The sequence below is a fragment of the Manis javanica genome, chromosome 9 (assembly GCF_040802235.1).
Source record: "Manis javanica isolate MJ-LG chromosome 9, MJ_LKY, whole genome shotgun sequence".
Lineage (NCBI taxonomy): Eukaryota > Metazoa > Chordata > Mammalia > Pholidota > Manidae > Manis > Manis javanica.
Window position 1 is genome coordinate 74,779,110 of NC_133164.1, and position 13,721 is coordinate 74,792,830.

At 45.8% G+C, this 13,721-nt stretch overlaps 1 protein-coding gene across 2 annotated transcripts in view; it reads right to left on the reverse strand.

Annotated features, from left to right (window-relative positions):
• Positions 1-875: 875 nt before the first annotated feature.
• Positions 876-13,721, reverse strand: part of CIDEA (cell death inducing DFFA like effector a) — a 44,670-nt gene continuing 31,824 nt past the window's right edge. For both annotated transcript variants that reach the window (XM_037001105.2, XM_073212808.1), the window contains 2 exons: positions 3,364-3,545; positions 876-1,253 (listed from right to left, as the gene is read on the reverse strand). In XM_037001105.2, coding sequence (XP_036857000.1) covers positions 1,124-1,253; positions 3,364-3,545 — 312 coding nt within the window. In that variant the 3' untranslated portion in view covers positions 876-1,123. The remainder of the gene's footprint in view (positions 1,254-3,363; positions 3,546-13,721) is intronic.

Consider the following 13,721-nt stretch of genomic DNA (forward strand, 5'->3'; position numbering starts at 1 on the left):
TGCTTCTCCAAGTAGGCGGCTCGCCAGCCCAGGGGAGGGCTTGGCAGTGGGCAGGCACTGCAGGGGTATCCTGTGCCTCTCGGTCTGGACAGCCTGCAAGTCTTTTCCCTGTTCGCCAGGACAGGAGAAAGGCCCCCGCCACCACACTTCGTAATAAGAAAACCACACTTTGGAACCAGAGCAGATGGGTCTGCTGGCATCCATGGGGTGGGGGTTCATCCTTCCCTGTCTGCAGAACTGGGCAGGTGTCCCCCGGCTGCCTGCTGTGGGGCTGGCTTGTGCTTCCCCGTGAGGAGGGCCTGCCTGAGGATGGCCAGTCCAGAGGAAAGCAGGACCACGGGAGGCAGAGACGATACTGGCCTGCAGCAGGGCCTCTGCGGCTCTGCTCCGGCCCCTTGGCGTCTGCCAGCCTGAGTCAGAGCTGTGTCATCTGCAGCCAAGTGACACGAGGGGCTGAAGACACAGTCCACTAAGTACCCTGCATCAGTCGAGGTCTCAAGCACTTTTTTTTAATTTAAGAAAAAGGCTGAAAGCGCTGCTTAAAGACTCCCCAAAACTTCAGATCCCTAAGTTTCTGGGTCCCTTTGGGCTACTTCAGGACCCACATTTAAAAAAACCCACTGTCATATTTGATAGCTCGTTGGGTCATGGCACCAACTACTAATGAAGACTTAAAAGTGATCATACTGCTTTTTCTTATTTCTGAGTTTTGCCTCTGAATGAAAATTTTGTTTGATTTTTGGGAAGAGACACAAAGAAGTATTCCACATATTAAAGTAGTCTGGTGATTGGTTTATTGTAGGAGGTGAGCAGCCAGGAACGTAATGCATACGCACCACCCCTCAGTCACCCCAGCCACCCCACCATTCATCCCCTTCCTCCCCGAGGGCAACCCCCACACGTCTCCCGCCTTTGGCTATCCCACTGCACAACCCCCACTTTATGTACCATCAGCCCCTTTACTGTCACCTGGGTACCACTCCTGAGCAGAAGTGACTAGAAACCTAATGAGCCCATGGTTAAGAACAAGAGCATCTTCAAAGCTCAGCATTTGGGAGGGGATGTTTGGGTCAAAAGCCAGGTGATTCCCCTGCACTGTGCATCCCTATCCACACTTGAACCCTCATCTGGAGTGTAACTTAGGAGAAGTCCGCTCTTCCGTGTCGCCCAGCACCCAGAGCATGTATGTGCCGGTGTAAACGAGAAACTGTCCAGTCACCTGAGCAGTGTGGGACAGGAACCGCAGCAGGCTCCTGCAACAGATGAGACAAGGGCATGTGTCAGGCTTGGAGCTCTGGGCCAGGGAGGAGCAGACAGTGCGGGGATTCTTTACCACCCTCCACCCCAACTTGCGGGGAGCAGGCAGTGCTCACACTAATGCTCTGAAGACACCTGGGACTCTGCTAGCCACTTCCAGACGTGCCTGTTGTTCAGTCCCTAGAAAGTGCTGAGTAGGCAGACTGTGCTCCTGAGACTAACATGATGCCCTGTACTTTGGTCACTGGCTTATTTTGGTGTTCTTGGGTGTGCAGGGCTTGTTACTGAATCAGTCAAGCCAGGTGTGAAAGGAGAAATCAGGCTGAAGGAGAGTCCTACAGAAATCGCAATCATGATCCGAGGACCCAGTTGCTTAGGGAGGCTGGGACATCCCAACCTGGCCCTGTTGTGGTATCCAAGTCCTATGGCTAAGTCGGTAATTTATACTAAAAAAAGTAAGTCCAACTCAAATTCTTCTCTATTGAGTCCAAAGCTAAAGGATTTCATTCCAGTTCTGAAGGTCTGCCACTTCATAAGGACAGTCAAACCCGAGTGCCAGCTGGGTTAGTTGGGAGAGGCCCCTGCTCCTGGGGTTCCACAAGAGGCCCTGGCAGGTGACGCCTTCAATTTGGAAGGCTTTGTGACTTTGGTGGCTGCTTGTGGAGCCATCAGACCTAGCATATGGTAAAAATTAGTGACAAGAAGGATGAATTTGTCTTTTAAGAAAGATTTTGTTGAGTTAGGATTCTGGGTGAGGTTTATTCTCTTTATTTTTTTTCTAAGTTGTTATAACTCTCCTGTTTCACTTTAAAAGTCAAGCAATCAAGGTATTTTCTCCCATCTGAGCAAAAAGAAGAAGGTCTCCTAGGGGTTAAGATCTCAACACTAGGACAGTAACAGCTGTCTAGGAGTTAGGTGTTGATGGTTCTAAGTGGGACACGGAGGCCACCCAGAAGCCACTGCCCAGCCACCCTTGTGCAGGGTCTGGAGACCATCAGAGGAGGGCTGTCTCATTTCAAAGCATTTCCCTCCTGACACTACGCTCAGGGGAGTTTACCTCCTTTTGGAGTCAGTGGAGAGAAGGAACCAGCACCCTCAGAGAACAGGCAGGCCCCCAACTGGAGGGGCTATGCAGAGAGCATGAAATGTCAGCAGGTGCAACTTTTATAGACTAGCTTCTAAAGATGTGTCTCAATCTCATCTTCCATCTGTCCCTCCACAGTGAAATAGCTCTTTAGAGGATCAATAACAAATTTACTGGAGGGCTAGAAGCAGGTATATTTGGAGCCTGTGCAATCATAAAGAACTTGGAAGCAACCTTCTCATTTTAAAATTGAGGAAACCCAGGCTCAGAGAAGTTAAGTAGCATGTTGAAGGTCACACAGCTGGTTGCTTTGGGGCAAGGCTGGGAGGGACTTCAGGTGTCACTCTCAGTCCAGGACTTGTGGCAGGGTGTCCATCCCATTTATACCCAGGGAGCATTCTTGGTGAACACACAGAATTCGTTCAAATGGGTTTGGAGATTGGTCTTCTGTGGGCTCCCTTGTGAGGCTGTACAGCCAGCCTGGCCCAGCCTGTAGTGGTGGTGCCTGGGCAGTTTGTAGAGAAGGAACGTGCCTATGTCACTTCCCTGCTAGCTGCAAGTTAGCAGTGACACAGGAGACACATGATGAAAAGTGAGTATGCAGCTCTGGGAGGCTTCTCTGTACAAGTCAGGGCAGTCTCCAGGGCTCCAGTTTTAGCTTAGAATTAGGCTAGAATTAGCTTAGAATTAAGGTTTTAAAATGCACAGCTCTGGTTTTTAAAAGAAATATGGTTCTTTATACTTACTTAGTTTTGTTTCCATTTAGTGTTTAATGGTCTTTGGAGAAAAAAGTATTTTGGCTCAAAACTTTGTTTTCTGAGATGTCTGCTGTGGCATGAGAGTTAAACTACTGACTGACATGAACTAGAGTGAACTTACCAATAGGTAGCTAGTGGAGTTCAGGGTCAGGGTCCCCAGGGGGCTGGGCTCTGGGAGTGCAGAGCAGTAAGCTGGGGACGGGCTGTCTGGACCAGGCTGCGTGCAGTTTCCAGGCCCTGCCATTTGACCCCAAAGTCAGTTACCTCAGCAGAGCCTTGAGCCCCATACACCGGATGTCATAGGACACTGAGTACATCTCATACATGGTAGCCTTCACATTGAGGCAGCCGATGAAGTCCTTGGGATTCAGCTTGTACAAGTTGAGGGTGACTCTTGCTATTCCTGATTTCTTTGGCTGCTGATGAGCTGAGATGTAGTTACTACCCTAGAACAATGAGGGGGGGGAAGAGACTTTAGAAGCATCCCCATCTACAACATGCAAATTCTGTAATTCTGTTTTTTGCTAGTTTCAACTCTGTTGGCTTAAAATCTGTTAGTGACTAAGCGGCTAATGACTTGAATGTTTTTAGCAGATCAGTATGCATAAACCATGTCCAAACCCCCAAAAAAGTATCCTTTCCAAAACTACTTACTGGCTCCGGGGCCTGGGGTTGGGACACACTCACACTGGTCACTTAGGGCTACCCATTTACTTGATTAACATGGACAGTCTCGTGACTATAACACAGTCTGCTTAAAGAGAGCCAGGCAGCACCATTTCTATTTTACAAGAGGCTCCTGAGCAGAAAGCTTCAGAATTACATGACTGGAGGAAGGGCTGGAGGGAGAGCTCTCCCAGGGCTTCCTATGTCCTAGTAACTGCCCTGGGTGGAAGCTGCCTGCCTGGGGACACTGAAAGCTGTTTGGTTACAGCAGCCACCCTCAGGCTTCCTGAAGCATCAGCAGACCTTTCAAGTTGGGAGAGAAAGTCAAAAACTCTGTAAATTCCCAGGGGTATAAATAACTCTGGAACATAATGGTCCCACAAAAGCTCTGAAAAAACAAGAAGAGAACATTGCTATCCCAGGGTGCAATGCCAGGCCTGGAGGCTACTCTTCCTGCAGTTGGTCCACACAGGAATCCTGTGGTGATCATGGCCCAAATATACACAGTCAATAGACTTACAACATCTCAAGAATGTCTGGGTTGAGAGCAGCTGAGGTTATGAATGTTAAATTCATCAGTGACAATAATCTAGATATTTGACGTTAAGACATAAATGCCCCTAAAAGTACCCAAACACTTCTTGCTGAGCCACTCTTCTTTCTTCTTTCCTACGCATAACTTCCACAGTGAGAGAACCTGGGTGTACCCGACTGCTTAATGCTGCTTCTCGGGGCTACTACCTGTCCATCAGTTAGGAAACATTTTAAAAATTAAGATGACAGAATCAAAAGAGGGTTTTTAACCTATAATCCTGCCAGAACTCTCCCCCATTGCCTCAGTTCCTTTCTGAAGTAAAAAGGTTTTTCTTAGTCCCCCAAATGTCTTCCTAGTCTTTGCTTTAAATCACAATCAAGATGCCCTCACAAAGCTAATCCGCCGTGACCTAACACAGGGTTTCAATAAACTGCTGAGGAAGGGAGCCCCCTGGTGGCTATTTCTTGGCTGGACGTTCTTGCCCCCGGCAAAATTGGCCTCCCTGATAAAACCGCCTATAGGTGAACAGGGATCTACAATAGCTGTGAGGTGCCCATTCCACCCAGAAGGACGGTTGAAAAGTGTTAAGAGTCTGCCCAAGCTCACAGGTCAAGCAGGAGTCACTAGAGGGAGAGGCATTCTGTCTGCCCCTCACATGCCAGGGTCACTGGCATCCTTGGGCTCAGAGCCTTAGCGCCCAACCACCCAGGGTGTAACTTGCACTACCTGTTACCCCACTCCTCCCTGGTAACCCAGAGTCTCATTTTATGAAAATCAGCAAACAGAAAATACCCTTCCCTTATGAAACAGTTTCCAATCACTGCTGTAGCAAATTATGGCAGATTTAGGGGGTTAAAACATTAATTTAGACTCTTAAATTCAGGTAGTTGGGTGGACAAGCAGGGGTGGCTCCTTCTGGAGGCTGCAGGGGAGAGCCAGCTCCCTGGCCTTCGCCAGCTCCTAGCAGGCTGCACTCTAGGGCACTCAGCCCTCCTCATGTCCCTCCTCTGTCTCTGCTTGGGTCTCACTCCAAGCCTCCTGCAACCCTCCTGTAAGGACCCCCGATGGACCTTAGGCAGAAAGACAGAAATGAGCAGGATGGAAAGGAGAAAGGGCCCCCCAAAGATGACTCAGGGAGTTGATCAGATAGAGCCAGAGAGCCAGAAATGACTTAGAGAAGTAATCAGTTGAAGCCACAGGGTCAGGAAATGTCCAGGGTCCCCCCAGATAGGAAACATCAGAGGCACAGGCCTAGCCCAGCCCATGTCCTCATTTCACCAATCAGAACAAGCCTAGAGGGCTAAGAACTGTCAATCAAGGGCTTCTCTGCTGTGCCAAAACCACATAAAAGAAGCCTCAGAATGAGTATCTGGGCCTGTCTCACCTTAGGCAGGCCTGCTCTGCTAGCAGAGTGTATTAAGACTTACTTTGCTTTCTTGACTTTGGTCTCTCATCTCACTGTATCTGACTTCCCTGCGACACCAAGCTGAGTCCTTTCCTTCCCAACATATTTTGGTGCCGTGCCTCAGAGAAAACAGTAGCAAGTCACTCTTACTTTTATTTTCTGTTGGGCAGCCATTCTGATGAAAAGTGGGCACAGGTTAGCCACACTAAAATGCCACTAGGCAGGCCACCGCTAGAAGACTCCTGTGACAGGATAAGATGGTCACAGATCGGGGACAGAAGTGTTAGGCTCCCTGCCACCTGCAAGACATCTGCACAACCAGGCACACAGTAAATCACACCCAAGTCCAATCCCTGGCCATCTCCCAAATAGGATTTTTTGCTGCCTGACACTATCTCCTTTCCAGCTTCTGTTTGGTTGAGCTACCTTCTGGCTCCCACAAAGACCTTCTGCTAGCCTTGATTTCCACTGTCTCCAGCTCTTGGGATCAACTCAGATCACGGTGAGCCCCCTTTACCCTTCACTAGGAAGCCACAGGACTAATCCTCCATACCCCACTTGGAGACATCTGAGGTGGGATGCGTTAAGGTCCTGGGCTGCCAGCTGTGCCAGGACCTCTGGGATAGATTCTGGGACGCTGGGCTCTCTAACCCACTCTGCAAGATTATGGTCTTCCAGTCCTCTGTCCTGCTGCCAGAGACGTATGAAGCAGGAATATATTTCCAGTCATGGGACGCTGAAACCTCCAGATAGACCCTGGGATGCTGGGCTCTCTAACCCATTCATTTCTTCCTAGATGGACAAGAGGAGTCCATTCTGGCTACCATGCCACTGGGCTGTATCCTCTCTCATTGGTCCCAGATAGATGCAGAGACACCTAAAAAGAAAAGACAAATATTCCTTTGCAACACAGCCTGGCCCCAATATCAGCTAGGGGACAGGAGCAGTGGTCACTTAATGGAACTCTTAGCCCTAACACCCACAGGCAGCTTGACCTTTTCTGCAAAAAGCTGGGTAAATGGGCAGAGATCCCTATGTTCAGGCTTTCTTGTATCTTAAAAGCTGAGAGGATCTCTGCCAGGCTTGTAAGTTAAAAAGTCCTCCCAGCCTTCCCTCTGCTCCACTGCCTGCTTTACCTCTGCCCCAGTACCCAGGGCCACCCGAGGGCAAAGTGTCACAGGCAGTCCTGCAGGGCCATCAAGAACAGAGTCCTGGGTACTCAGATCTGCTCCCAAAGGCACCTGCTAAAGTTCTCCCGTTAGTAGAAATGGCAGGTGGAGAATTTGACACAGTGCTAGTCCACAAACCTTTTTTCACTAACTGAATTAAAACAGCTTAAAGCTGATCTTGGCAGCTATACTACCCATCCAGATCACTATATTGATCAATTCCAGCACATCAATTAGCTTATGACCTCACCTAGAAAGATGTCATGATAATCCTGGGACAGACACTCTGACCCTGAACAAGAGAGAGTTATTAAAGAAGCCCGTAAATTTGCCAGTAGCCTCTACTTATCAGATACTAAATTTCCTACTGGGGAAACAGCTGTTCCCTCTACAGACCCTAATTGGGATTATAATGATAAAGACGATATATGAGGCAGAAACCACTTCCTCTTTTGCATAAAAAGACAGGGCTAAAGAGTGCCAGGCAAAAAGTCATTAACTATTCAAAAGTTGCTGCCATTAGTCAGGGGCCAGAGGAAAATCCTGTCACTTTCTTAGAAAGACTGGGAGACACCCTCACTAAATACACTAGTCTAGATTTAAACACATCTGAGGGACAAGAGGTAAATTCCTCTCACAGTCATCATCTGACATCAGGAGAAAATTACAAAAACAGATCCCGACAAACCCTAATAGCAGTGCAGATGAGCTCTTGCCCACGGCCAGTACTGTGCTCTATGGCCGTGATCAGGAAGAAGAGGCCCAGGCTCAGGAAAAGGACAGGAGGAAGGAGAGCCGACATACTCAGCTACCAGCTGCCCTAGCGGCTCAGTCCACGTGCAGAGGCCCACCAGGGCCTGACCAGGATTCTAAGAGAGATAGTAAGTGTTACATCTGTCATGAGACCGGGCATTGGGCTAAGAGCTATGTTCTAATAGAGATAAACCTCCACAATCTCCCTGCTACAAATGTAACGAAATGAGTCACTGGGCTTCCCTTTGCCCCATGGGCCACAGGACCACCTGGGCCATCGGAGTTGCCCATGGTCCTTGAGCTCCTTTCACAGGAATGGAGGCCCTGGCCCGTTGGCCCCAATCTGTGACATCAACATCACTGGACTAGAGCCTAGGGTAACTATGGACCTGGCAGGTAGGACAATTTTCTTTTTAATTGACACTGGGGCCTCCTACTCTGTCCTCAGTTCCTAGTCTTGAACTAGTCTTGAACAGTCCCCTATCCTCTTGAACTTGTGTAGCACTTGGAGTGACAGGGACCCTACTTCTCGGCCCTTCACTCCTCCCTTAGGATGTCTCCTCCACAGCCATTATTTTACACACCATTTTTAGTTGTAAAAGAATGCTCTATTTCCCTCTTGGGGTGATAACATACTAGAAAAATTACACACCAGGATGATTTTTAGCTTTCCCCCAGCTAGTCAAACCCCTTTCCAACTTCTGGTCATTTCCAAAACCCCCTCATCAGCTTTTCAGACTGGGAACGGTGCATGAATCCTGAGGTCTGGGCTAAGGGAATCCCAGGAAGGGCTAATAGGCCACCCCAGTGGTCCTCCAGCTCAAAGATCCAGCTAAGTTCCCCAGCCAAAAACAGTATCCTATAAAGCCTGAGGCTCGTAAAGGCCTCCAGTCTCTAATTCTCAAATACCTTAAACATGGGCTGCTAGTTCCAACTAATCACTTTACAATACTCCAATCCTGGTGATCATAAAGAGCAACCAGACTTATCGTCTAGTCCAGGATCTAAGAATTACCAGTGAGGCAGTTGTGCCTCTCTACCCGGGGTCTCTAACCTATATACTCTATTAGGAGCTATTCCATCTGACACCTCATGGCTTACAACTCTAGAACTCAAAGATGCTTTCTTCTGCATCCCCTTAGAAAACCAGTCACAGTCACTATTTGCTTTTGAATGGACTCCTCCAGGAAACACCGCTGGCCAGCTAACCTGGACTGTCCTCCCCCAGGGGTTTAGAGACAGTCCTTATCTACCTGGACAAGCCTTGACCCAAGACTGAGCCCAGCTGCACCTGAACAATGGGGGTCCACTCATACAATATGCAGATGATCTTTTAATCTGTTTCCCCACAAAACAAGACTTCATTAATCATACCATTCAGACCCTTAATTTTTTAGCTGAGCAGGGATATAAAGTTTCAAGGGCCAAAGCTCAGTTAGTAAAGTAGAACTTCACTTACTTGGGAATAAATAATCCTTCCACCAGGAAAGAGAGGCCTTTCTCCAGACCAAGTTCAGTCCATTATTTCCCTTCCCCAACCTACTAACCACAAACAACTCAGGGCTTTCCTAGGACTAATAGGATATTGCAGGTTATGGATCCCAAATTATGGCATAGCCCCTCTGTGAAGCCCTAAAAGGAAAGGATGTCTCTAAACCTTTAGACTGGGGATCATCACAACAAAAAGCTGCAGATCTGCTTAAGGACCTGTTAACATGGGCCCTGCCCCTGGACTCCCAAACCCAACCAGGCCATTCCAACTATACTCCCATGAAAGACAGGGAGTGGACCTCGGAGTTCTAACTCAAAAATTAGGCCAAACTCACCCACTTATTTTCCATCAAAACCAATTTCTACCTCAAAAACCAAGCAGTCTTTTCTTATGCAGATTAAACACCTATTTGTGCCTCCCAGCTAACTGGACTGGAACCTGTACCCTAGTCCATCTGGCCCCAGACACTGACATAGTCCCCAGTAACCAATCACTGGCCATTCCTCTGTCCTCTCACATAAGAGCTAAGAGAGCTATACAGTTCATTCCTCTCTTAATAGGCTTAGGAATCACCACAGCACTAAGTTCTGGCATAGCTGGATTATCTCGCTGTCCTATTACCAAAGCCTATCCAAAGATTTTTCTGACAGAGTAGAAGAAATTGCTCAAAGTATTATAACTGTTCAAAATCACATAGACTCCTTAGCAGTGGTCACACTTCAAAACAGAGAAGGACTGGACCTCTTGACAGCTGAAAAGGGAGGCCTATGCCTCTTTCTAGATGAGAAATGTTGTTTTTATGCTAACCAGTCTTGCCTAGTTAGAGACACTGTCCAGAAGCTTTCTGAATGTGCCTCAGAATCCGACAACAACTATCAGAATATTGGGGCAACTAGTCCCAAATTTGGAGCTGGGCATCCTGGTTGCTTCCCTTAACAGGACCCTTGCTGATGCTTACTACTACTATTTGGACCATGCTTACTAAATCTCTTAATTAAATTAGTTTCTTCCAGACTAAAGTCCATCGAGGCCAAAGTCTCGTTGTTATGAGGATTCAAGCCCTTGCCAACTGATGAATCAGCTGTCTTCCTGGGACCCCAGGATGGACACCCTTACTGTCCTACTCTCCACCATCCTGACAGTCAGCAAGCAGAAGGACCCAAATGACCACACCGTTCCTCACTAGCAGGAAGCAGCCAGAGTAGTCATCGCTCCTCATCCCAATGATTTGGGTCCCAGCTGCTTGAGGGGGAAATGTTAGGCAAAAAGACAGAAATGAGCAGCATGGAAAGGAGAAAGGGCCCTCCAAAGATGACTCAGGGAGTTGATCAAATAGAGCCAGAAAGCCAGAAATGACTCAGAGAGTTAATCAGATGAAGCCACAGGGCCCAAGAGTGACTCAGGAAATGTCCAGGGTCCCTCCAGATAAGAAACATCAGAGGCACAAGCACAGCACAGCCCATGTCCTCATTTCACCAATCAGAACAAGCCTAGAGAGCTGACCATTGTCAATCAAGGACCTCTCTGCCCTGCCAAAACCACATAAAGGAAGCCTCAGAATGAGCATCCACGCCTGCCTGTCTCACCTTAGCAGGCCCACTCTGCTAGTCTGTGCAGAGTGTACTAAAATTTACTTTGCTTTCTTGACTTCAGTCTCATCTCACTGTATCTGACTTCCCTGCCTGAGACGAGTCCTTTCCTTCCTATCAGAGCTGGCCCACAGCGTTCTCCGGTATCACCTCCTAGCCACAAGATTCTTGACTGAATCATATCTGCCATGTCCATTTGCCACACAAAGTGGCCCAGTCACAGGCAGGGGTATTAAGACATCTTTGGGAGGCCGCTGTTCTGACAGCAGCTTTCTCACAAGCAGTACAGCCTAAGGCTATTTTTAAAAAGATGGACCTAATTCACCCCATAAATTTCTAACCTACTGGTTTGATTTCCTCACCTGGTTTAAAGATTTTTCCATTTAAAATTTTACATTTTTTATAACTGGTCTGTAACCTTTTTGTTCCAGTTAGAAAAATGAAGTATTTGATGTGTACAGGAGTATACATACAATACACGTAAAAACAAGGACCATGATAGGTGTGCCCACCAGTCTATGCAGAGAAGCCCACAGTTCCCAGGGTACCTCTCCCATTACACCCCACTGCTCCTCAGGAGGAAACCACCCAAGCTGTGCATCAGTGCCTGACTTTCCTTTACTGTTGCCACATGTGTGTTTCAAGCACTACACTGCTGATTTTGCACATTTTTGAATTATCTGTAAATGGATAATTGCAGAGATTCTCAAAGTGTAGTTTGGAAACACCTGGGAAATCGTGAGACCCTTTCAGGAGGTTGAGAGATCAAACTATTCCCACAATAAGCATTAAGATGCAATTTGAATAAGGGAGAAATGTGGGATTCACATATAAATCAAGTATAAAAATCAAACGAATCATATTTGACCTGATTATTTATAGTTCATGATGCGTGATCAAAACCAAAAGTTTCTGTGATATGACTGCCCTTGCACTGTTCACCATGTAAGAACTTATTCACTATGTAAGAATTTGTTCACCATGTAAGAACTTGTTCGTTATGCTTCAGAAGATTGGAGACTGTTGAGAATTAGGCTTGGAGTTGATTAATGATTGTGCATTGAGTCCCCTATACAGAATTTTATTGTTGTTAACAACCATTTGATCAATAAATATGAGAGATGCCCTCTCAAAAAAAAAAAAACACATATAATTTGCTTAAGGTCCCAGAGAGTAAATTTGTTCATGAGAATAAGTATTGTAAATTGGTCATTTAAATCTACAATTTTAAGTTGTAAAACTCATGTTATTTCTAATAAAGTAGGCATCCTGTCTTTGAAAAAAAAATAAGATGCGATTTGCCTCCTTTGTTCTCATTCTCTCTGATTACACATCTGACAAAATTGCAGAACTCAATGAACCAACGTTTCCTAAATGATCAATGCATGACATCACAAACCATCTCTGGGAAAAAGATCCATCCAAAGTGCAGGGCGAACCAAGGGACTCCAGTGTCACAAGGGAGGCAGTCCTGCTGGCGTCCTGCAGAGTCCGCACTGCAGCCTTTACGGAACCACCACAGCTGAGTTGAGTGAGGTAGCGAGGACTGAAAACACCATTAAGATACTCTTCCCACTTCCAACTACGTATCTATGCAAGGTCATATTTTCTTCACGTACTTCCACCAAAAAATGAATTATAATAGGCTGAATACAAAAGCAGATATGAGAATAGTACCTCCGATACTATTAGGCTAGGCATTAAAAATATTTGCAACAATGTAAGAAAATATCACTCTCCATTAAACATTTCCACTTTGGAAAACAGTTATTTTTCATAAAAATGTATGATTTTAGTTAAGGAGATATGGGTTATTATTTTAATTTAAAAACTATTAAAATAATGTGAAAATACATATTTTTATTTTTATATTAGTATATGTTATAAACATAATTTTAAATATAAACATAAATATTTTTAAGTCTTCTCAATTTTAATTTCAAATATAGGAAATATCTGTATCTATAGTTCAGTTTCTCAGCCTTGGCACTGTGACATTATCTGGGTCAGATAATTCATTGTAGGGGCTTTGCTGTGCTATCATAGAATATTTAGCAGCATCTCTGGTTTCTACCCACTTGATGCCAGTAGTGCCCCTCATACCCCAGTTGTAGCAACCAAAAATATCTTCACCCAAATGTCCCCTAGGGGATAAAAATGCCCCTAGTCAAGAACCTCTGATTGATGGATAGCTACATATGTTATTGATATAATCCTCATAAAAGCCATTTGGGGTCCTCATTAATTTTTTTTTTTTGAGAGGGTATCTCTCATATTTATTGATCAAATGGTTGTTAACAACAATAAAATTCTGTATGGGGGGTCAACGCTCAATGCACAATCATTAATCCATCTCAAGCCTAACTCTCGTCAGTCTCCAATCTTCTGAAGCATAACGAACAAGTTCTTACATGGTGAAAGAATTCTTACATAGTGAATAAATTCTTACATGGTGAACAGTACAAGGGCATTCATCACAGAAACTTTCGGTTTTGATCACGCATTATGAACTATAAACAATCAGGTCAAATATGAATATTCGTTTGATTTTTATACTTGGTTTATATGTTGATCCCACATTTCTCCCTTTATTATTATTATTATTTTTATTTTTAATAAAATTCTGAAGTGGTAGTTAGATGCAAGATAAAGGTAGAAAACATAGTTTAGTGTTGTAGGAGAGCAATTGTAGATGATCAGGTGTGTGCCTGTAGACTATGTGTTAATTCAAGCTAGACAAGGGCAATAAACCATCCACGGATGCAAAAGATTTCTCTCAAAGCAGGGGGGATGAGGTTCTGAGCCTCACCTCTGTTGATCCCCAATTTCTCACCTGATGGCCCCCCTGCGACTGTGCCTGTCTTAGGTTGTTCCTACCTTGAGGAATCTTACCTGTCTCTGGCTAACCAGTCATCTTCCGGGGCCATACAGGGAAATGTAAATTTGGTAAGTGAGAGAGAAGCCATATTGTTTGAAAAGGTTAGCTTTTTACTTCTTTGCAGATTTATGCCCT